This window comes from Marmota monax, unplaced genomic scaffold (genome assembly GCF_021218885.2).
Source record: "Marmota monax isolate L192 unplaced genomic scaffold, Marmota_monax_Labrador192_F-V1.1 WCK01_AAM20220418_F8-fsc00080, whole genome shotgun sequence".
Lineage (NCBI taxonomy): Eukaryota > Metazoa > Chordata > Mammalia > Rodentia > Sciuridae > Marmota > Marmota monax.
Window position 1 is genome coordinate 378,776 of NW_026694750.1, and position 25,408 is coordinate 404,183.

Sequence of the window (25,408 nt, forward strand, 5' to 3'; positions counted from 1 at the left end):
GGGCAGGGATTAAGTTGGGGGGTCAAAAACATGGTCTCATTTCACCACACACTCTCCACTGCCCCTGACAGGGCAAGGTGATGTCTACTCTAACAGCCTCACCAGACATACACACTGCAGAAAGTCACCATTTGCAAACTTACATGACGTCGCTCAGAGAGAACTGCAGAATTATCAAAATCTGATCACACAGACTAAGAAATCAAGCAGTGAACGTGAATCTTCATAGCAAATGTAAAAAATGCCTGATGATATGAAGATGCTACTCTAATTTTAGATGACAGAAATACAAATGATAGAGTGGTTCTCCTTCACCACGTCAAATCTACAAGTGTACATTTCAGGGTTACCAAAAATCTTTCAGAGCACACACCATCAGCGTGGAACCCTGTGAGCAAGTTGGGTCAGCACAGAATCTGATCCGGAAACAACAAGGGCAACTGCCTCTGCTATGAAGACCAGGTCCAACCATACCTTCAAGTAAAATTATTTTTTGAATAACCTGAAAAAATATATTTATATTCATTTCCAGGACATTTAATAAACCCTGGTGGCCAAACATTATGAGGAGAAAGTTCAGCAGGGTCTCTACGTATCCCAAGAAGTCTAAAACTCTTGCGATCACTTTTCTGGCAAAGTCCAGTGAGGTGGCACCCACCTACAGCCCCAGTTACTTGGGAGACTTGGGAGGATCACTTGAGCCCATGAGTTCTAGACCATTTGGGCAACATAGTGAGACCCCCATCTCAAAAGAAAACTAAACTGTAAGCATCAACATGGGACACCGACTCTGGAGAAGTGGGTTGAGAAGACTCCTGAGGCCATGTTAGGTCTGCCAGAAAAGCAGCCTGGTAAGTAAGTGACGTCGGACATGGCCGGCATCACCCCTTACCGGTAAGCCACTAATGAATGTACAACGGGGGGGGTGAACAGTCTTCCAGGGACTCGCACAGAGCAAGGTACCAACCTGCAACAGGCAACTGCCCACTCACCAATTAGTACAGAAGTGATGTTGATATCCAGACGGGGTTTGGCCTTGGCCTCCAGCTTTAGTCGAGGAGGATGCAGACGACTAGCTGCCTGCTGTTGCCAGGATACAGAGCATGGCCATGGCTCAATGAATGGCTCCCAGCCTAAGAGAACACAGGAAGTGAGACATCTGCTCAGCAGACACCAACAGTTTACAGGGGAACACCGTTCACAAACGCTTAGCAAGGACAGACGAGAGCCTAAGAGCTCAGTTCAGTTTCACAGTGAAAGCACCAGCTCTGGCTATAGGTCACCCGCAGCTGTGTGTGCAGCACAGAGGATCCTGTGGAAGAGCAGACACCCACACCATGGTCTTCCAGAGGTGGCAGGAAGCAGGGCAGGAGTACATGTGCCCTGTTCCACAACAGAGCAGGCAGGACCTGTTCTGGAGCCGCTCAAGGAGTGTCTGGTCAGAAAATAAATACAGTAGCTTCAATGACCATTACCTTTCATGCTCCTGGTTACATGAACAAGCCACTAGCTAGACAAACAGATACACTTAGAGGCTCATTAACTTAACTTGCTCAAAATTTTTCTCATTTTTTATGTCATACATACAAAAAGAATTTAAACAACGTACATGGACAGCTTAAAGAAAATACTATCACACCCATATACCCACCATTCCAGAAACAGAAAATCACAAGTTCCTTTGAAGCACCAAGCGCCACGCCCACCATCTCCTTCCCAGCAGCCACCTCCCACCCAACTCCAGGCAATGATTTGCAGGAGCTTTTGATCATTTCCTTGCTCTTCTTTATAATTTCACCACACATGTATGCATTCCTCAAGATCACACACTAATCAGTCTTCCTGTATACAGCTTCCTGGGACTGGAACCCAGTCTCTTTCAAGTTTCTCCTTTTGCTCAACAACATGTCTTTGGGCATCTCATTACAAGGGTCACTGGGTACATTTGTTTTCACCCCTTAACATAAGCCACTAATGAATGTACAACTCATTTATTCATTCTGCTTCTGAAAGACTTTTTTTTTGGTACTGGGGATCGAACTCAGGGGCAATCAACCACTGAGCCACATCCCCAGCCCCATTTTGTGTTTTATTTAGAGACAGGGTCTCACAGAGTTGCTTAGCACCTCGCTAAGTTGCTGAAGCTGGCTTTGAACTTGCAATCCTCCTGCCTCAGCATCCTGAGCCAATGGGATTACCGGCGTGCACCATGGCACCCGGCTGAAAGACATTCATTTAACTCTAACTTCATTGCTGCAAGGAAGAACACTACTACAAGTGGTGTCATCTGTGTTTCCTAGTTCTCATGCCTGGAGAGCAACATGGAGCTGCATTGCTAAGCATGTTCACACTCAGCGTCACCAGGTCATGCTGATCTGTTTTCCAAAGTGGTGGTGTCAATTTATGAACTTAACACCAGCACCAGAGCACGAATCTGCACAGATATGTAGGAGCATCACAGTTTTTGCCAGTCTGTCAGGTGTGAAAAGTAGGGTCTCTTTATGATTTAGAAAGTACTTTTCCAAGCCAGTTAACTTTTAAGATTTTTAAATATACTTATTCAATCAGACACAGTGTGAATCCAATACAATACAATACACAGGATGGATACATTAGTACTTATTCCATTTGGCACTTACTGATGTGAACATGTTCATAACATCTTTAAAAGTAAACAATATTTGGACTAGGAAAATAAATGATTCTCAGAAAAATAACTACCATATGCCCCGCAAGAGCTTCTCTCAATTAGGAAGACTGAGCCCTTACTCTAAAGTCAAACATTCTGAACAACGAGGAAACAAGAGTGTCACTCTTAAGTGAATCCAGAGCAGAGGAAAATGTGGTCTGCTCTCTAGAACAATCAGCAGCAGCTGTTAAGTGGGGGCTTAAGATAAGGACAGCAGTGACCACCTGCGGCCTTAGCAGGCCCTGCACAGCAGTCCTCACTGGCTCTGTCCACACTGGGAGCTGATGGAAGCTTCTTCAAACTCTCTTAAGGTAAAAAAGTTCATTGTAAAACCACTTGGCCCTAATACAGGGTGGCTTCTGAATCTCAACCTGCTTAAGCCTTGCTATGGTTTAGGTGTGGTCTGTCCCCAGAGATGCATGTGTGGGAGGCTGCATCCCTAGTGCAGAGTATGGGAGGTAGTGGGACCTTTTAAGAATGGGAATTCACTGGGGGCGTGCCCTCATGTGGCTTAAGTGATGGCGCGCTCGCCAAGTTCGACTCTCAGCACCACATAGAGATAAAATAAAGATACTGGGTCCACCTAAAGCTAAAAAATAAATATTAAAAAAAAAAAAAAGACTAACCCAGTCTTCATGGAAGTCCTGAGCCGGTTCCTGCTATGAAAGCTGGAGCCTGAGCCTACATTGCTCTTGACCTCCTGGCAGGTGCTCTCTCATGCCCTGGCATTCTGCCACATGGCCCTCCACCACTGGGACCCCACTAGAGGCCAAACCAATGAGACCATCTGATTTTGGTTTGTTCAGCCTCCAAATCTATAAGCTAAATAAACCTCTTTTCTTTTTTTCTTAGTCTCATGTTTGAGAGCTTAATTGAACACATATTAAGCACCTATTACATATGAGATACAGGGATACATAGAGATAGAGATGGACAAGCAATTCTGCCATCAGGTAGCAAGTGTCCTGGTGCAGAGAACAATCCATCGTGGTGAGCAGAGAGGAGAAAGCACTTTCCCTGTCATTCATCTGCAGACCTGATTTCTCTATGGCTAGCGGTTCCTCAAATAGGATGGAGGAAAGGGGAGCTTCACAGCAGCCACTAGGACAGATCAGATAAATCACTGTCCCAAAGGGCTTGTCCTGGGCTTGGTTGTATTTAAAAAAAAAACAAAACACCAGCACCTGAGAAGACCCTGAGGTTTTATAGAATAACCAAGATCAACATAAGCAATATCACCACGAGATGCAAGGGACACCTCAGCCACAGCCTGCAGCAGGTATTTGCTATAGTAATGAAATCAAGACTAGCACGGGTCCTTTCCTTGGCCTTTCCAATGGGAAGGAAGCAATTGTGCAGTAAAATCTAGGCATGTACTGGAAAATCAGCTCACCCTGACCTGCCCTGTTTTATCTAGGGGGTGGGTGGGCAAAATGCACATTATCACTGACTCAGTACACTTCTCACCAAACAAACAGGTCCAGTAAGCAATTAGGAGACCTGAGGGTTAAAATGCTACAGACATAAATCTCCCTTGAAATTGAACTATTATCAGGGCCGAACAAATGATCCTTCACTACTACAAATTCCAAAATCAGAAAGATCTTATAATTATGCCAGACACGGTGACATGTGCTTATAATCCCAGTGACAGAGGCTGCGACAAGAGAACAGCCTCAATGATTTAGTGAAACTCTGTCTCAAAATTTTAAAAAATAAATGAAAAGAACTAGGGACATAGCTCAATGGTAAAGAGTACATTGAGTCCTCAAGTAAACCCTCTCCTACCAAGAAAAAAAGAAAGGCCTAACTAGGAAAACTTCTTTTTAAATAATCAGTAGCAACATGTCAGATATGTTTTGAGTGAAACAGGAAATCTCCATCTTCTGGCTAATTTGGTCACTCACTTTTAATCTTTCCCTGTCCTGCCCCCACACCCACCCTTTCCCACATGTAAAATTTATGTAGCAATGAGTTCAGGCAAACATTTAAATTTACTTTTTAAATCCCATAATAATATACACCTTATACTGACCTGACAGAGCACGGTTATAATAATCTCCAGAAAGGGTGAAGTGGGCGTAGCCTTCAGGGCTGGTTCTCACATGCTGGAGAAAATTCAGACCTGCAAGGAAAGCAGATCTCACTGGCTAGCAGGGCAGGGCAGGGCAGGGCAGGGCAGGGCAGGGCAGGGCAGGGCAGGGCAGGGCAGAGCAGGGCAAGCAAGGTGGCCCTGGCTTACAGACCCCACTAGAGAGATGCTGACTGCAGCTGACTCTCATGGCCACCGCAGAGCACGCAGAGTGTTCTGTTCATCATGTATCTGTTGTCATCCATGTTGATTTTTAAAAACATTGAATTAAAATACTATTTATCTTGATTGCTGCATTCTGGGCACACCTCTAAATGTTATGCTGGAGGTAAGGGCCTCATCTGCCTCCCTCCATCCCCACCCTGGCACATAGGTGTATCCTGTTGCAACATAAGATACTTCTACCTGAATATACGAAAAGAGGGCAATAATAAGAACAAGTATGTCCCGATGAATGTTGTTCAAGATTTTAAGATTACAGCTGGGCACGGTGGGACATGTCTGTAATCCCAGTAACTCAGGAGGCTGAGGGAAGAGGATTGCAAATTTGAGACCAGGCTCAGCAATTTAGTAAGGCCCTACGCAACTTTCAAGACCCAGTCTGAAAATAAAAAATAAAAAGGTTTGGGGATGTAGCTCAGTGGTAAAGTGCTCCTGAGTTTAATTCCTAGCAAAAAATAAATAAATAAATAAGATCATCATAGAAAAATAGGAAATCATCTAATTATTCCCTACACAAAAGATGTTCATAGCAATGGTCAAAACTCTAATTGTTACTTTTTTTAAAAAAAAATGTTTTTCTAGTTGTTAATAGACCTTTATTTTATTTTATTTCTTTATATGTGGTGCTGAGAATCAAACCCAGTGCCTCACACATGCTAGGCAAGTGTGCTACTGCTGAGCCCTAGCCCCAGCCCCTAGTTGTTACTTTTAATAAGTGTCCCTGGGAATGCCTGGAAGCACAGGGCAAAGAATAATTTCTATGAGATGCAAAAGGCCAGAATAAAGCCCTAGAAAAGAAGCTGGCAAGACACACAGAGAAATTAAGTGAACCAGCGTGAATTCCCATCTACCCTCCTCAAAAGCTTCCTCCCATCTGTCTGCAAAGAAGCACTGCAGGACACAGTATTCCTGCCCTGGACCCCTTGCTACCTTAGGACACAGGCACACATCCACCACGTAGGAGGCCACTGGCAGGAGACATCAAACTGAGCTTTCTAATGAGATTCTGATTTCATGTTTTTTTATTCTCAAGAGAGAAACAAGGTAGAAGCATTATTTTCTCAGCTTATCTTTAACTGCCTTGGTAACAATATTCACTGCAATATTAGGAAACATAAAGATAAACAAGCTGCAAGCAATGACGCACGCCTGTAATCCTAGCAACCTGGGAGGCTAAGGCAGGAGGATTGAAAGTTGGAGGTCAACCTCAGCAACTTAGCTAGACTCTATCTCAAAATGAAAAATAAAAAGGGCTAGAATACGGCTCAGTGACAGAGAGACCCAGGTTCAAACCTTAGTACGGGATAGGGGGGACAAACCCTCATAAGCAAAATGGAGAAACCAGGAATTATTTAGCTAGAGTTGTTAATGTAATGGAAGTTTTATCAATGACAATTTCTATTATTCCTAAGTTATAGGCTGAAGGCCACATATGGCAAATAAATACAAATTTCTATAAAATACACATAATGAAAACCATGTGTAAAGACATTATTTAAATCTCACCCATACCCAAGTATAGGACAGCCAGAATAATTCAGCCACCTCTGAAAATACCAGAGAGGAACCCGAATGTGAGGATGGCACTCACGGGAGAAGGTGATCTCGGCAAGGGGGACGTCGCAGTCCATGCAGTCATCGATGAAGCAGATGCACACACTCTCAGCCTTGATCTCCACTCCAGAGATCCTCGGGGCAGGCACAGCCCCAGGACCCTCACGGCTACTGGGGGCCAGGGAAAGTGACCTCAGAGGCTCTGCGTTCTTGAACAACCAACTTGCTGCCTTTTTCAGTTGGCCTTTAGAGAAATTAAAAGGTGATCAGTCCCACCAGTTCCCATAGTGACCCTGGCAACTCAGAGGAAACAGAGGAACATGTTTTTTAGGGACTTATAGGTGGCGCAAGAGCGCCTTGGCCCCACAGGCATTCTTAGACTCAGAGTTGTGGGGCGGGGGGCGTGCTAGCAGAGTAAGAGGAATTCTGCCTTCAAGGAACAGAGCACCTTCCACTTGTGTCCACCATACCTCCAATGACTGCCCTCTTCTCTCGTGACATCTGTTGGGAGGATAGGAGAGAGAGATGGAATCCCACACTCAGGCCCATAGGCCCCAGCACAGAGGCCTCAGTGGTCGAGGGCCCAGCTCCAGATGCTGTTCTGCACTAGCTTGCCACGGGACCTCGAGCAGGTTACCTGATCTTTCTGTGCCCTATAACCTATTAGAAGCCTGACTCAAAGAGGAAATAAATGGGCACAGGTCAACCTCCCAGAGCAGAGCCTGGCACATAATACAGGCTCTTTAAACAGTTTTTATTATCACCTCTATTACTGAAAAGAACTAGTGAATAAATAGCTTTAGTTAGTAAAGAAAGAAAAACAAGGAAGTCCAAAAGGCTCTTAGAACTTTAAAAAAAAAATGTCTCTCTGTCTTCTGATGGTCATGTGAGCTGCTTCCTCCTGTCACACTCTACTGCCATGATGTCCTGCCTCACCTTCTGCCACACTCTACTGCCATGATGTCCTGCCTCACCTTCTGCCACACTCTACTGCTATGATGTCCTGCCTCACCTCCAGTCCCCAGGAATAGAGCCTGATGTCTCTTGAGACCTTGAAACCATGAGCCCCCAAGTAAACTTTTCCTCCTCCACAGTTATTCTGGTTGGTCTTTTAGTCACAGCAGGGAGAAAGCTGACTGAAACAGCAACATACTAGTCTCTACTTATTCATGGATTTCCCAAGATCCTTAGTGGATGCCTGAAACCACAGACAGAACCAAACCCTATAATTTAATGCCTTTTCCATCTTAACTAAGCACTTACTGTGGGCATAACTTTTGCAACTTGAGATTTAACAGTAAAACTAGCAGACTTCTTTTTCCTTCTTCACAATTCCATGGAAAGATTCATCCCTAATGTATATCTTAGCAACCTTAGCATATGATTTTTTTTTTCCCTTTCTCTACTAAGTCAAGGACTTTCACCTTTTCACTTAAAGGAAATACAGCACTTTACAGCTTCTCTTTGGCATATCTGAATTGCCATCATTACCCCTGTGCTTTGGGCTATTAAGTTAAATAAGGGTTATTTAATACAAACACAGTGATATCATGACAGATCTGATAACTGAGCCAGCTACTAAGTGATTACTGAGCAGGTAGCATATACAGCATGAATACACTAATTAAAGGGATGATTCATGTCCTGGGTAGGAGACAACAAGGTTTTACCACACTACTCAGAACAATGTGCAATTAAAAACTTATGAATTGTTTATTTCTACAAATTTCCATTTAATATTATCAGACTAAGATTGAGCACAGGTAACCAAAAACACAGATCATGAAACAACAGGTAAAGGAGGACTACTATATGATCTTATCAAGATATGAGAGAGAGAGAGAGAGAAGAGAAGAGAAGAGAAGAGAAGAGAAGAGAGAAGAGAAAGAATATGCATGGATATACATAGTACCTAAAGAAATAGAGAGAAAGTATGCACACAAATATAAGGACTTCTCTCTCTTAAAGGGGAACCCAGAAGAAAGTATAAGGTAACACAGTGGAAACAACATGGGTTTCAGAGTCAGGAAGACCTTACTTTAAATCTATTTTAGTCCTGTACAATAGGTGACCTCAGACAAATTTACTTAACTTGTCTGAGCTGGTTTCCTCATTTGAAGAAGGGATTAAAAAGGATACTTCTAAAGACCTACAGTGAACTCCACAAGAAAACACAGAGAAAGGCAAATAGAAGCTCAGAGGAAGTGAGGGGAAAGGGAAAAAAAAAAAACAAGGGAGAGAAATGAATTACAGTAGATGGGGTAGAGAGAGAAGATGGGAGGGGAGGGGAGGGGAGGGGGGATAGTAGAGGATAGGAAAGGCAGCAGAATACAACAGTCACTAGTATGGCACTATGTAAAAACGTGGATGTGTAACCAATGTGATTCTGCAATCTGTATACGGGGTAAAATAAATAAATGAATCACGTGAATTAAAAAAAAAAAAAAAAAACATTCATGAGTGGCAGAATCCCCACCATGACCACCATGTAACAGTGTCTTACATTTACAGAGCACTTCCCACATGCCAGGCTCTTCCCCCAGTGAGGGCTTCTTATCCTCATTTCACAGATAAGGAAGCTGTGGGACTAAGCTAAGCAACTTGCCCAGAATCACTAATAAGTAACTGATAAGGGTCAGAGGCAGATTCTGACCAACGCAGTCAGCTCCACAGCCCACACTTTTATCCACAGAAAATCCTGCAGCTCACACTGAGCTCTGACCAGGATCAGATTGCATTCAGCCCCCAGGAGACACACCAAGGATCATCTAAATACACTGGCCGCTTCACCTTGTGGGAGCAGAGGAAATGGAAAGAAAGGACATTGTCAAGATAAACAATGGATAAGGGCACCCCATTCAAATTACCTTGACACACCAGAAGAGCTTTTCGACAATCATCCATGCTGAAGCCCAGCTCCTGCAGTCTAGCCAGTTGCAGCTCTAGGAAATAATAATATGTAAATTAATCTACAGTGGGGCTGGGGATGTGGCTCAAGCGGTAACGTGCTCGCCTGGCATGTGTATGGCCCGGGTTCGATCCTCAGCACCACATACAAACAAAGATGTTGTGTCCACCGAAAACTAAAAAACAAATATTAAAAAAAAAATTCTCTCACAATAAAAAAAAAAATTAATCTACAGTGCAATTTAAGAAAAACATAAGCTATGCGGCCATGGCAAAGACCTGTCACCACAGCAACTCGGGAGGCTGAGGCAGGAGGATCACAAGTTCAAAGCCAGCCTCAGTGACTTAGCAAGACCCTGTCTCAAAATAAAAAAGGGGGCTGGGGCTGGGGCTGAGTGGTAGAGCGCTCACCTGGAATGCGTGAGATCCTCAGCACCACATAAAAATAAAATAAAGGTATTATGTCCATCTAGAACTAAAAATTACACACACACACACACACATATATATATATACAAAAAAAAAGAAAGAAAGAAAATGAAAGAAATTCAGAAATGGTGACTAAAACATTTCATTTCTCTAGGCAAAAAATGAGCTAATACAGACCTCTATCAAACATACCTTGAAATGTTGTCTTTTTCTTATGCTTATTATGTTTTTAGAAGCTTAAAACTAAAATTTAGTATTATGTCTATAACTTCAGAGGAAAACTCTCAAAGTTTAAACTTGAGCACTGGCCATAAATTTCAGAAGGGATCGTGACACAAAAAGGTCTGGGAGTTTTTTTAATTTAAAAGAAAATTAGAGTCATTCTTATGAGTTACAGTTATACTTAATGACGGATAATTCGACTCTGAACAATTGAACTGTGCAAAAGAAAATTTTTCCAGTTAAAAAGAAGGAGAGTTATTAGGAACACTGAGTGGGTTTACAGTTCAACACCTACCCAAGACAGGATCTAAGGTACGTCTCATCCCTTCTCTGGTTTCCTCTCCAACACGCCATGCACCTGGAAGGTGACTGCCAATGGATTCTGCCTCCACCGCCACTGAGTCTGGCACCGCAGCACTGGCTTGTTCTGGGATGGATTTTGCAATGGCAAGAAACAGCTGGACATCATTATAGGAGAGCCTGATGTCCAGGGCTTGTAACTGAATCTAACAAAATTTAAAAGGCAGCAATTTGTTAAAGTTACATTTGGTTTTTGCATCCATAATCTTAAAGATGTAATTTCCATTTCAAGTTCTAAAAGTACAATAAAACTAGAATAAATTTATCATTTAAAAGATTGCAATGATCTTGAAAATAAGAACTAAAAACCCTGAGGCAGGATACCTCAGTTATAAGGTCAAATGGTCACAAAACTGTATCAAATCAAACATATTAACCTATGATAATCCTTCAGCAGGATGATTTTCCTCTACAAATAATCAGAGCACAGCTTTGGGGATCAGAGAAAGGCTGTGGAGGAGATAGGACCACCTATCAGCTGATGGACCCATTTAATTTTTTTAATGGTTTTTTAGTTGTAGATGGACACAATATTTTTATTTTATTTATTTTATTTTTACATGGTGCTGAGGATTGAACCCAGTGCCTCACACGTGCAAGGAAATTCCTCTACCACTGAGCCACAACTCCAGCCCCCATGTAAGTTTTTAAATCTCTCAAACAAACTAACTAACCAAAACAATTTCTCTCTCTTGGAGCTGAGGATATAGTTCAGTAGTAGGGCACTTGCCCAGCACGTGTGGGGCTCTGGGTTCATTTCCAAGCAGAGGGGGGAAAAAAAAGTATAAAATAACTTATCTCTTCTTCATTCAAACATAACCTCACATGAGTCAAGTTTAACAACAGTATTTCTTCACCAGAGATCAGCAATGTGGCTGCCACTGGTGAAGGCAGCAGACCACTGTGAGACAGGCAACTCTGGAGGCCATGTGAGTGTCCAGGTGTGAACCTTTTCTGACACATTTTTTGTCTCCCCCACCCACCCCGCAATCCCATGAGATTCCACTAAAACTGAAAATCAATGTGGTTTTCTCTTGTAATCTCCTATGATTCAAACAAATGATTAATTACTCCCTCCACCAAAGACATACGACACCATCTTCTCCAGCGTCCCTTGCCTGGCTTCACCTCCAGGCCTCCTCACCTCCCTGTACCACTCTGTCCCCGGCAGCCCTTCCTCTGCTCCCAGCCAGGCCTGCCTTCCTGATGTGGATGCTCTGCCCCTCCTCTCCACAGTTCACACCCTGCCCTTCCTCCTGCCCCCACCAACCCTGACTGAACTCCACCTACAACCGGGTGCCTGCTGCTCCTGCCCACGTTGTGCTCTCCTTCCTGTGAACTTCCACAGAACCTCAAGATGATACCAGACAATTAAAAGGTCTTTTACCCTTCCTAAGACTGCAAGATCATCAGGGTCAGAGACACATCACATTTACTTTGTATGTACTGAAGTAACTACAATGCTGCTGGGCTCACAGCAGGCAGGAGAGCCAGCAGAGGACCAAGTCAGGGGCACATCAGTGCGTTACGGAGGCTCTTGATAGTTACCTCTAGGACAGGTGGAAAGTCTTCACTATTGAATGCATCCATCAGTCCAGAACTATTCTGGTAAGAAGAATTCCCCACCAGCTCCACTTGAATTTGTACTGGGTCAACAATAGAAAGAGCTGTCTCCTGCTCGTTCCCCAGCCGGCACGAAAACACCTAGAGAACAAGAGGCAAGGATTACCGTCCACCTTAGGAAGGCTCTACCCTTCCGCCCCAGGAGGCCAGCTGAGGGGCGATCGGTCCTGGGTTATCGCAAGACCCATGACTACTGCTGGAATAAACTCCACCAAGAGCAAGACCGACACTCTTGCCCACGGCCAAGAGCACACCCAGCAGCCCACCCATAGGAAAAGGCAGCTTAGCAGTTCACCCACAGGCTTAATGATCTCATGTTCTGTAACCTAATAACATTGCTTCTCTCCAGGAACTAGTCCAATAAAACAATGTAAAATATAGAAAATGTCACTCAATCTTTTTTAATAGTTAAGAACTGTTAAGAACAACCAAGATTATATCACATCTGCTCAAGAGAACACTCTGCAACCATTTAAAAATGACAGCTAAAAAGATCATACAGAATGTAGGAATCGAGTTGCAATTAATTATAGGTTATGGAAAACAAAGCCCAATCAAAATAGAACCACAGCAGCAGGACTTTCTTCTAAAGAAACACACCAAATTATCAGTTGAAAATACAGATACATAGATAGGTGATTCTCTCTCCCCTTGGATTTTCTTAATTAAAAATACATTAATTATTGATGCTGGATGACAGGTACACAGGGCTTCATTGCATTATTCTGTTTATTTTGCATATGTTTTAAGTGTTCTAGAATAAAATGACAAAAAATAAATATGTGGAGAGACAGAAGGAAGTGAAGGTGTGTTCCCATTTTAGGACCAAGTTCCTTCAAGTATTCAAGAAGAGCCCAAGAAAAAGAAGAAAATGTTTCTCTTGTCTCCTCTGTATCCTACCTGGTCATGGGGTATTTCCTAGCACTACCAAAACACATGTGACACCAAGGTCCCATGCCATAGTTGAAAATAACTCAGTACACTCTATAAATTCTCCCCCAATTATAATCAAAAAGCGCTTGGAATTCAGATGGAGTCGCGCTGCCTAAAGAACAAGACTAAGAGGAGTTTCCAGGAACCTCAAATATTTTGCCAAGCGTTTTTCTAAGACTTTGTTTTTTGGAGCAGAAAAGTTTCGTCTTCTTTTTTTTTTTCTGAAGAAGCTTCAGCTTCACAGAACCCAAATGTATCTGACAGTTCATTAATCAATCATCAGGGTTTTCCAACCAAAGCTGGCACCGCAGGGGCCTGCAAACCAGGGGAATCCAATTCCGTGCTTGACTCACCCCAGCACACAGCCCCTTGGCTCAAGCTTTATGTTACATAAACGACTGGTCAAGAAGGGAAACCTTCATGTTTTATTCAGCTATATTTGATCCCCAAAAAAAGTATGCTGCTCATACTGCTGATGGTAAAAATGAGTTTTACTCATTCATCCCCTGAGCAATAGCACTGGGAAAAGTAAGGCACAAAAAGTTCAATGCTAGGCGGAACAGAATCCTGACTAAATATTCTAACATTGCAAAGAGGAACGTCAGCTGAGACAGTGAATTAAGAACAGGCAAACACATCTGCCCTGCTGCCTCCACAACCCCACGGCTCAAAATGAACCACAAGAGCTTTTGCATAATAAAATTCTTAGGCTACAAAGGCCACTCTGGAGCAAATCATCTCCTTCACAAGATGGAACTGGAGCCAACGGCACCACTGTTAGAGACAAGGTCCTCTTTTATATCTAAGATATTTCTGAAGGGATGGCACATAAAATCCCTGACCCCTTTCCTCAGCAGGTCTCCACTGCCTCAAAGCCCTGGCCACAGGACAGTGCTCAATGTGGGGCAAAGGGGACACAAGCGAAATGAGGACTGCTGCCTCACCTGCAGGACAAGAGGACTCATCAAGGTGCCTCACTGGGGATAGGGACCAGAAGAGCGCAGGAGGGTGTGAGAGGAAATGGCCCTCTGCATGTAGTCGGAAAGAAAGAGAAATGGAGAGGGCAAGGTCCTCCAATTCCACAGGTCATTTCTTCTCATGAAAGTTCAGGAGGCAAAGCCTTTTCTGGGTGCTTCTCTCTGCCCAGTGTGCAGGGCTGTAACCAACACAGACTTCTTACCTCGATGCCAAACAAACTTCCTGAAAAGGGGCGATCAACAAAGCGGGGCTTATAGGTGAGCACCGTAGTGCCTTTCAGAATAATGGCATTGGTGTCGAAGCAGGACACATCTTCAACGACCACAAACTCCGTGCCTGGGGAAGAAAGCATCGTGAGTCAGGGCACAGCCAGGAAGCTGGAGAACACTGACCAGCGACCTTCTGCTTCACTGTCATCCTGAACAAACTCTCTGGCCTGGCCACGCAGAGCTGAGCCAGCAGAGCACCGACCAGACAAAATAGGCTGCGGTGTGGTTTCTCCCTTGAGCATCTGTCTTTAGACTACGGAAACTGCGTCCCAGGGTCCTTGGGAGGCCTGACACCTACTCAGAGAAGCATCCTGTGTCTAATGATGGCCTCATTTAAAGCCCCAGGAAGTCGATTCAGACAGTGATGCTGCTCAGGCAGCACAAAGCACCACGACTGCATCCATGAAGCTGTTCGCACCATCTATAAAGACCGCAGATCACCAAGGTCAAGACTTTTAAAATCAGCAGGTATGGAGTTCACTACTCATTTGTATAGAGTAAACTTACTCCGCTCCACACTGACTCCATCAAGAACCACGTATGGGGGGAGGTGCTGGGAATGAGATTGATCAAACTAGGCTATATGCACGCACAAATGCGGCATTAGAAATCCCGCTGTTGGGGCTGGGGCTGGGGCTGTAGCTCAGTGGTAAAGTGTTTGCCTCGAATGTGTGAGGCACTGGGTTCAATACTCAGCACCACATAAAAATTAATAAAGATACTGTGTGTTCATCTATAACTAAATATTAAAAAAAAGAAATCCAGCTATTATGTATAATTTTAATGCACCAATAAAATATTTTTAAACCATGTGTAGAACAAGCTTTTAATATACATTGTATAAGCCAATTTCATCAAAACCACTGAGAAGTCAGGTATACACAACACATATAAATGTACTTGAAGAACCCACTAGTCAATAAAAGCCTCAGTAAACCCATCTGTAAAGGAAAATATTCTTTCATTCATATATATGTATATAAATATATATATGAATGAAAGAATATATATATATTCACACACACACACACACACACACACATATATATATATACCTTTATTTTATTCATTTATTTATATGCAGTGCTGAGAATCAAACCCAGTATCTCACACATGCTAGGCAAGTGCTCTACCATTGAGCCATAACCCCCGCCCAGGAAAATATTCTTTTTGTAAAGAAAATAACAACCCTCTCACTTATTTACCTTTAAAAACTGAGATTTCCACATACCAAATTTGCCTAGACTCAGTAAGGCACAACTGTTGGGACCCCACAGATGTAACAAAAAATTAAAGCCAGATTTCAAATTAGCAAAATAGACCTCTGCCCAGGCAGGTGCTCAGCCGGGGTACATGCACTAGGGGGCAGAGGAGTGAGACAAGAGACCCCACAGCTTCAGTGGGACCAGGCAGCTCACACCTGAAAACGGGTCAAGAACCTAACACTTGTTCTGTAAGAGATTCAGATATGAACGTGCTCAAGTCTAAAAACGAGAGCCAACAGAGAAATCATCCTGTAGAACGGGTGCCGAGCGAACATCCAATTAAGAACAGATGAATCACACCTCGAGGTAGTTACCTGTTACATTGATCTTGACCTCCAGGTGCCTTTCATTGGACACAGGAAGAGAAGACCGCTTGGTCACTACTCCACTCTTCACGGTCTTAGGGACCACTGCAGATTCACTGCTGGAGTTTCGGTGGTGAGAAGGAGTAATATTTTGTTTTTTAATATCACTGGGAGTGTGGAGAAAATCATGGACCAATAACAGCCAGTCAAATATGAGAAACACACGGAGATTGTTGAGAACTACTGTAAAACAGGAGGAATCTTTTGTAGACCTACAAGAAAGAAGACAGCAAACAAAAAACAGAAAAAGGAGCAGGTATTTCAATAACCTTCTAGTTCGTGTACTACCACCAAAGCAGGTGGTATTCCAGGCCTTCCTTAAGCACACACACAGCACATGCTTTAAAAAAAAAAAAAAAAAAAAAAAATCTTCTTTTTAAAATAAGAATATGCTATGAAAAAAAGAAGTATAGCATAGCCCAGTGAGTTCAACTAATGTCTTTCCCCAGGAGACATTTGGTGCTGTCTGGAGGCATTTTTGCCTGTCCCACTGAGGGGCTGCTATTTAGGCTTCTGCTAGAGGCCAGGACTTGGCTCACCACCCTAATGCGCAGGACAGTCACATGGCTGGGAATTACCTGACTCAAAACATCAAGGCAGTGTGAACATCCCCCATCCAAATATTCAAAGTACTCCAAAATCTGAGAGCTTTTCAGATTTTATATCTTTGGATTAGGAATGTTTACCCAACAAAGTCTATACAGATATTCCAAAATTTGAAAAAAATCCAAAGTTTGAAACACTTCTGGCCCAAACATTCTAGACTGGAGATATTCAACCTGTAGGGCTGAGGCTGAGAAACTCTGGTATAATAGAAAGAGACTTAGACTTAAATCCTGTCGGGTACAATTGAGACATCCTGGATAAGTCACCCACCTTCCCTCGGCTGTTCCCTAATTTAAAAAACAAGGACTATTAACAGCATAGGAGACACAGCACAGCAGGTGTCTGAGAAACCCTGCTGCCTTCCACACAGGCAGTTTTAACATCAATTAGGCTTTCTCCTTTGATGCCTAGGAACACTTTGCCATAAACACCAAGGTGACATCTAGTACCAGGTGGTTTCTCTAGCTGACACTGACCTGAGAGTCCAAGTCTTTTAGCCTGAGAAAGAAAAAAAGTAGGGTGACATTTACCAGGGGTCTAGCCCCCAGGCTCCCAAGACAGGGTCGGGCATGTAAGTTATTTGTTCTTTTGTGCATGTTTTTGTTTGTTTGTTTGGTTGGGTTTTCCTGCACTCGAGCCACACCTCTAGCCCACAACGCTTGTTTTATAGTGGCTATTACTACAAATTTTACATTTAGGCAAATGTCTAAGGGAGGTTCTTAGTCTGCCAAGACAGGAAACCCAGGCGAGGGGCACTGCCGTAGGGTTTCTAGGTGGAACCTGGCTCTACAGCCAGGGTCCGGGCTCTGGCTACTGCCAAGGCCTGCCTGCTGCCAGCTCGACTCAGGAAAGGCTGGTTGGGGATATTTCTAAGGCTGCTTTCTGGAGTCTCATTTCTCCTAAACCTGGCTCACTGCCTCCAGTGAAAGGGCATCATGATGCACGTCTCCTTCCTACAAACACGGCATTTGTCACAGAAACACTCTGCCCTTTTGTAATAGAGAAAAAATGTTGCCCTCAGTAAAATTTTTCCACCCCATTTTGAACACAGACTGTCAGAACTCTGCACTAACTGGAAAGTCACAGCGTGTCAGATCCCTTCTCTGGAAAATATTTCAAGCCTTTAAACACTGTGAAGTGATTTATATTTGACACACAAAATCCCAACAGAAGAGTAATTCTTCTTGAGACACGGAAAGCGTTCAAAGTTCCAATCAAGAGAGTAGTTTATTCCTTTTCCCTAACAATGGTATTTCTGTTAGCAAGAACCAAGGTAAGGCCTTATAATTTGACTATAAGAAATTATATATCTTTAGTACATGAATAGAATAATATTTCAAGGCTCCTTGTATATTAAATATATGTGGGTGGGACAACTGGCTGAAAGCTTAGGGAGTCAGGTCAATAATAATAATAAAGAAAACCAAAGAGGAGTTGTCTCTGTAGACGAACCAAATACATGCAAGTAACTGTTCCAGTGAGCACCTCCCAGCAAAGGAGCTAAGAACACCACCTTATCACACAGCTGCAATGAGCCCGCGACAGGGAGCCAAGGGGCTTGAAGAGTTAGAGACACCAGTGCCAGAGTTCTGACGACCTGGCTGCTTACTTGTGTGCCTCGAGAATCACTTAGCTCTCCTCCAAGTGTGTCTTCTCCACACCTGTGAAAGTGGGGAGAAGCCACCTGCTTTGCAGACTCCTAAGGATTCAACTGACAGTAAGGTGCCCGGCTCACAGTGGGCCCATCCCAAGCATAAGCACTCCTGCCCCTGAACTCACAGAAGAACGTTCCCACAAAAGTCTACGCTCTCCTCTGCTGGACTTCCCAGGGGTAGGTGGAGAGAATGGGACCTCTCCCTAAGAAAACCCTCCACTCTGAGGAATTCTAAACAGCACAGAGAAATGTCAGGCACATAAGAACACATGAATACAAGAATATCCTTTATAATTATTTTATGTGTTTGTCTAATTATGAAATTTCCCCAGTCTTTTTAATTAATTGTTCATATTCATAGCACATCTGATGGCATTAAATACTAAGAGAATGAATCTGACATTGATTCCAAGGTCTCCTTCTGGATTTTCACTGAAGGACTTCTTTAGATCAAACCTAGTTATTTGGGTTTTGGGTCCATACTCCTGTAGTCATAAATCTTACTAGAGTATATCATAAAACAGTACAAGGAGCATCAGTAACAACAATTACAGCAGCTACCATCTGTGCCAAGCAACATGCCACAGTTATGTTAAGTCTGACTTCTACCCAATGAAGTGGGCATACTTATTGCTTTATATTTCATAAGAGGAAGTTGAGTCACAAAGAGCACAAATCACTTATCCTAGTGCACAGTAGGAGAGGTAGGCCCCGGTTTTGAGCCGTGGTCTGACTGATTCCAAAACACGCTCTTTCCACACATGACACTGCCTCCCATGATACCACAGAGAAAAGCATACTGTGATCTGAACAAGTTAAAAAAAACGTTTCTACTGGAGAATTGAGCCATCGAGACCTGGATTAACAAACTGGTATTAAAGTCAAAACCACCTTTCCTTTCATTACAGGCCAAAAGTTAAGGGTTTTTGTTTTTGGTGGTGGTGGTTGTTTTTTGTTTTGGGGGGTTTTGTTTGTTTGTTTGTTTTAAGCTTAAACTGGAGTCACTTTACAAATTAAAGCTTACCAAGAGGCTGACTTTCCAGACCTGCTCAATTCTGAAATACTTTGCTCTCCACTCACCCGAGGCAGGGCAGCACTCTGTCACCAGCCCACCAGCCCCGCCCCACTTCCTTTTTGGTAAGGCCACAGAGACACCTTTTGGCCAAGGAATTACACTGCAAGAGTGCAGGAGCAACCAGTCAACATCCAGCACACTTCACAGATGAACCACTGTTTATCTTTTTAGTGAGCCCTTAGATGTCCTAAAGTCAAAATGGACTTGACCCACAGGCCACAAAAAGAAAGATGTCCCTGAAGGAAGGCAGCATGAGGGTTTGGTTCTACTACCTGAAATGAAGTTCAATCTGAATAGATCCTTGGGGCGTGCTGCTGTTCTTGGAAGGCTGAAAAATGCAGTTGAACACATTGCTCACGCCAGGGCTGCACTTCTGTCCAGCATAGCGGGTGTCAAAAGCCATCATGGAATGGGAAACCAAGTTAATAGATTTGGTTTGGTTGGAAAAACTCTCATAGAGCAGTTTACATTTCTTGAAGTCAAATCTAAAAGGGAGAAAACAAACAAAATGCTAAAGACACTTCTACATTACAAAGTTAATTAAGTTTGAGATAACAAGAGAAAATCATCAATATATTTACATTGTGTGAAGGAAAATAACTTTCATTTTGAGATCTTGCATTGATTTTAACAGATTCTTCAAGTTGCACTTAGTGGCACTTTGCCTTGGATGTTACTTTTGCAAATCCAAAGAGATGATCTTATTCATAGGAATTTTGTGAGGAGTAACAATACCACAAATTTATTATATGCTTGATTCATTATTATTCCCATTTCCCATAATATCTCTAAGAAGACTATATATTTATAACAATCCCCAATAGGTGTCAAGGGTGCCTTTAGACCTTCATCCATCGACTTCTCGCTTTCCTGTAGGTATCTCGCTCTAGAGTCTGCAAAAATCTCTGTATAAGATCACTGAGGTTACTGGGAACAACCACAACACATACTACTCTACACACAGAGCAATAACTCAATTAATCCAAGAATGGGAAACGTATTAGGAACTGAATTATTTTTAATCACAAGAGAAAGCTACAATGGGAAATTCGTACTCAGTACTACTGTAGCAATATATACAGAACTGTTCCATACTAAGGAGAACTAAGGGCACAGCCAGGCATCAGGAAAACTGCTGGCTCTCAGAGAGTTGCCACATCAGAGTAGGACCCCAGGTTCACTACAGCATGCTCCCTCAGCTGAGTCAGGGAGGCACAGGCTGCCAACAGAAAGACAAGCTAGGAGACAGAGTGCCTCAGCAGGGACATTGCCAGCCCTGACACCCTCTTCTCAACTGCGGAACCACTTTCCCAGACACACAACCTTATTCTAGTCTGAAATCCTATCTGGAAAAGAGGAGTAATGGTGCTTAGCCTTATGGGGCTGTGAAAGGGATCAAAACAAGAAGTTACCAAGTGTGAACACAATCCTGAAGTTTCCCAAACTCCTACATCTACACAGACAGAGCACATGACAAAGTTGGTGAACTGCTAGGTGAGCACATGGGACAGTTGTCCCTACAAGGGACAGTTGCTACTCAGCTTTCAGATGCTTCCAAGCAAGGACTTTGGCCTAATATTGCTAAGCTTCTGTTTTGTTCTGTTTTTCCTAGAAGAATCTGAAATCCAAGATTTTTGGATTTGAAATCCCCCAATTTCTGAAAAGTTAAGCAGTGGGGTAGTCACTAGTGCCATCCATCTGTGCAGACACATGCAGGATGGCCCTCCGCACTCCTTCAGGTCCTGGCTCTGAGTATACCTGAGCATTCCACTACCATTTGAGACCGTCTGTCCCAGGTCTCTTAGTTCTCTCTCTGGTACATTAAAAACTCTGTAGGCTGAGAAAGAAGGTGCATACCTGTGGTCCCAGCTACCTGAGAGGCTGAGAGGCAGGAGGGTCACTTGAGCCCAGGAGTTCAAGGCCAGTCTGGGCAACATAGTGAGGCCCACCTCAAACAAACAAAAATCCCAACAGTCTGTCACCCTGAGTGACTAAATAACAGCAGGCTACCACTCACAATGGTCATCTACCTTGAGAAGAAACACACATTTTCACAGTTTCAGATCACTGGTATTTGGGGCTGCTACAACAGCGTAACCTAACCTATCCTGGCAGAAGTACTCTGTAAATAGGCTTCACCCAACTGTGGACCACCTTGCTGTACCCTCTCCTCTCCACTAGTACAAAATCAGTGCATTGCTTACATTACTGCTACCTTGGCCTAATATTGCTAAGCTTCTGTTTTGTTCTGTTTTTCCTAGAAGAATCTGAAATACAAGGTTTTGGGATTTGAAATCCCCCCAATTTCTGAAAGTTGGGGTGAAATCAAAGAAGTCACATACCTGGCGAGGGACCCAGCACTCTCTTTTCCTTTTGGGTCTTTAAGCTCCAGGCTTACATTTACCATGTCAATGAGGAAGCACATGCAAGTGTACACTTCTCCACTCAGAACAGTCTGTAAAAGAAAAGTGCAGATCAACTCAGAGCTAATGATGCCAACCTAAAAATGTGCTCCTGGGTCAAGAAATTAACTTCTTGTTATTCCATCTTCTTTCTCCAGGTGAGTTTGAGGAATATACACACAGGGTGACATCAGTCAAGACTACCAGAGTTCCATAAGAACATGAGGTCTCACTCACGTGAATTCTTGGGTCTTGTAAATCGTACGGCCGCATAAATTCCTCTATGGGTTCTCCAAGGTTGTTCTCTAATAAGCCTCGGATCAGCTTGTATTTATACAAATCTAGTGAGCAGTGGACTGAGGAGAGACTGCCATGGATAGATATGTCGGGCACAGTATGACTTATTTCTCTACAAAAAAGAAAAACCACCTTCAGAAAGAGTTCACTAACTCCACCCTGACCCACTCCCAGAAACAAGCGCCCCCCGCATTAACAGCCTGGTAACTAACACCAGTGGCAAGAACCTCGTGTACCTCCAACAGAAGCAAGTCACATGCCAACTACAAAAAAGAAAACCCTTTTCTCCCCAAATATAATTTTGTAAAATTCTCAAATCTAAGCTGAGCTAAATGGGCTATGGGTGTAGCTCAGTGGTAGAGTTTTTGCAGAGACGCAAAAGGCTCTGATTCCATCCCCAAAACCACCACTGGAAGAAAAAAAAAAAAAAAAAAAACCTGTGGGTGTCTGTGAGTGGTGGTGAGGTGAACTAACTAGCCTATTAATGTGGAAAACTTCATTAGAGTCAGAAATCACTTAAACATTATAGTTGTAAAAGCAATAAAAAAGAAAAACCTCAACTTTTACTTAACTCTTCAGATTTAGTGGTAACTAAAAGAATAAACCAGGCTGGGTACTGTGACACAAGCCTGTAATCCAGCATTGCGGCGGGCTGAAGCAGGAGGATGGCGAGTTCAAAGCCAGCCTCAGCAATGGTGAGGCGCTTAGCAACTCAATGAGACCCTGTCTCTAAATAAAATACAAAACAGGGCTGGGGATATGGCTCAGTGGCTGAGTACCCTTGAGTTCAATCCCCAGTACCAAAAATAAATAAATAAATAAGTAAAATAGGGGGCTGGGGTTGCAGCTCATTGGTAAAGTGCTTGCTTTCCATGCATGAGGCATTGAGTTCTATCCTCAACATCACATAGATAGATAGATAGATAGATAGATAGATAGATAGATAGATAGATAAATAGATAGATAAAATGAACCAGTGCTTCCTACAGAGCCCAGATGGGGCATGAATTAGGATAAAATGTGACAGGTGACTCGTCTCAGAAGGGATGGGCAGAGTGAAGCTGAAGATGTCCAGGACTAGGGAAACAACCAACTTCGTCCCAACACGAGCGAGCTTTCGTGGGTGGAGTAAGCAGGGATCCTACAGACCCTGTACTCTGAGCACGGAAGAACAGGATTAGGATTTGAAGTGGAAGAGGAACATAAATAGATCATTTCAGGCTATAGACATGGCTCAGTGGTAGAGCACTTGTCTCACGTGTGATAAGGCTATGTGTTTGATTCCCAGCACTGGGAAAAGGGGGGGAAATTGCCTACAGAGAAAAATCTACAGATAATAGTTTAAGATGACCAATGATGTAATCAATTAAGCAAATAGAAAGGATTACCAGGTGCCACTTGGCCCCTGTCTCTGTGAACCACACCTGTGTTCAGCAGCACCTTCTACCTGGGCTAATAAGAATATAATTCTGCACATATGATGAGAATGGGTAAAGTTTAGGTAAGAACAGCAAAACACTTTTTTTGGGGGGGAAAGCACTTCTCAAAAAGAAAACAAAGTATTCAATTTCTAAATAATGAAGCTGCTCTTAAGACTGCTAAACCAGTAAAACCAAATATAGCCCAGGCCAACCATAACTGAACACCAGCCAGGGAGCATTTGACTAACATGTCAGAGAGACACAAACACACAGTGACAGCGTCTGAACTCAAAACTTATTCAGAAAAGAGTGGCATGAAATGACTCCCCCTGGAAGGGAGAGGTCAGAGGGGAATCAGAATTACTTTCCACACAAGTAACAACGGTGCTTTTTGAAATGCTACTAATGAAATCTCTTTCACTGACACAGCAACGCTTCCTCTGTCCCTGGAGTTCACATGCAAAATGCTATTTTCCCCAAAATCAATGCCCCACACTGAAAGATATCACACACTGTGATCCAGGTTCTAGGCCCCCAGGACTGGTGGCCCTGACAGTCAAAGGCTGCTGGTCTTAGGTAGATCTAGGAATGTTCATTTCCCAGGAAGATAAGGAACTAATGACAACTCAAGCAAGGTCTCAACTATAGAAATAAAGCATCCTGTGTCTGAGGCCAGATACATGGTCAATCTGGGTCAGCTCCCTACTCTTCCTAAAGTAGTTTCAAGGGCAAATCTGCATCTGAACAGCTAAGGGAATTACATGGAGTTCCAGGGTGAACAGCAATGGCAGGTCCAGAATCTACCACATTTGGAATGTCCACCTCTTCCAGAATACTTCGCCTGCCCTCACCACCAAATCCAAGCTAAATTTGGGTCCCTTCCTCATGGTTTCCAAGGCACTTGTACAATCTTGGAACACAGTTTATGTCACTGAATCAAACACTCAATTAGAATCACCTACTTGCCTTCCTTATTCCACAACGTAAGCTCCTAGAGGGCAGAAGTTTTCTCTTTCATCACAGCAGCCTTCATGTCCAACACACAGCAGGGATTCAATTAGCATTTGGTAAATAGGCAAATAAAATGAGTACCTGTGCTCTTCCTGATTTACCATAATCGCACTGACTTCCAGTTATTAAGGTTCTACTTACACAGCTATCCAGAGAAGACACTCACTTGTCCAGATTTCTTTCCACCTGCAATTTCAGCCTACAGGGCTCTGTTAAGAGGCTCCCTCCAGTCTGTCGCACAAAATAGGAGGGGAAGATCAGATCCCCACTGCTGTCCTCCGAGGTCACGGGGTACTCTCGCGGATGTCGTTCTGCAGCAAAGAGGTCCATGTCCTGCAGATCCACGACGACACAATCTAGCAGGCAGACATGGTCTTCTACCAGGAACAGGAAAGAGAGAGAATGAAGAGAAAGAATCCAAAAACAAAATTAAAAAGTCAAAATAAAGTTCATCCTGTCTTTGGAAAATATTTAGAACTGCCGGCTTCCCCTCACCCTCCACTACTCAGAAATCTGTCTGTCTTCTGCAGAAGTCTCCACCAGGGCCCCACAACCTCCCTAGGCGAAGCTCCGTGTGCCCACACATTTACCTGCCTATCCTTGTGCCAGGCACACCATGCCACACCTGCCATCAGTATTCCTTGCCTGTCCTGAGACGACAACTGAGGGTACAGAGTGTGTGACTAAAAGTGGCTTCATGCGCAATGCCCCCATAGGGACAACACTAACCAAAGGTTTACAAACTTCCCAGCAGCAGAATTCTTTTTAAACGCTGTATTTAACCATTTCTACTACCACTGTTCAAATCCAAGCTGCCCTTGTTCTTGCCTACACCACTACAAGCTCTCCTCCAACACACCTACAGAATTCCATCACGGCCCTTGCAAACCCACTCTCTCCTCAAAATACCTGAGTAATCCTTAAAAATAAATAGACCACCACATTCCCTTCCTTTATCCTCTTTATTGGCTCTGTTTAATTCAAATGCACTTTTTAAAGTCATTCAAATTCCTACAACCTCCTGCTTAAACCCA

General features: G+C 43.3%; 1 protein-coding gene across 9 annotated transcripts in view; it reads right to left on the minus strand.

Moving 5' to 3' along the window:
* The window catches only part of Vps13d (vacuolar protein sorting 13 homolog D), a 243,360-nt gene that overhangs the window by 146,222 nt on the left and 71,730 nt on the right, over positions 1-25,408 (minus strand). For 7 of the 9 annotated variants that reach the window (XM_046424684.2, XM_046424683.2, XM_046424681.2 and 4 more), the window contains 12 exons: positions 24,541-24,751; positions 21,883-22,054; positions 21,586-21,698; positions 19,516-19,728; positions 15,858-16,120; positions 14,212-14,345; positions 12,024-12,179; positions 10,411-10,621; positions 9,425-9,499; positions 6,595-6,801; positions 4,725-4,814; positions 993-1,133 (listed from right to left, as the gene is read on the minus strand). In XM_046424684.2, coding sequence (XP_046280640.1) covers positions 993-1,133; positions 4,725-4,814; positions 6,595-6,801; positions 9,425-9,499; positions 10,411-10,621; positions 12,024-12,179; positions 14,212-14,345; positions 15,858-16,120; positions 19,516-19,728; positions 21,586-21,698; positions 21,883-22,054; positions 24,541-24,751 — 1,986 coding nt within the window. The remainder of the gene's footprint in view (positions 1-992; positions 1,134-4,724; positions 4,815-6,594; positions 6,802-9,424; positions 9,500-10,410; positions 10,622-12,023; positions 12,180-14,211; positions 14,346-15,857; positions 16,121-19,515; positions 19,729-21,585; positions 21,699-21,882; positions 22,055-24,540; positions 24,752-25,408) is intronic. The other 2 variants (XM_058572649.1, XM_058572650.1) reach the window with 2 other exon arrangements.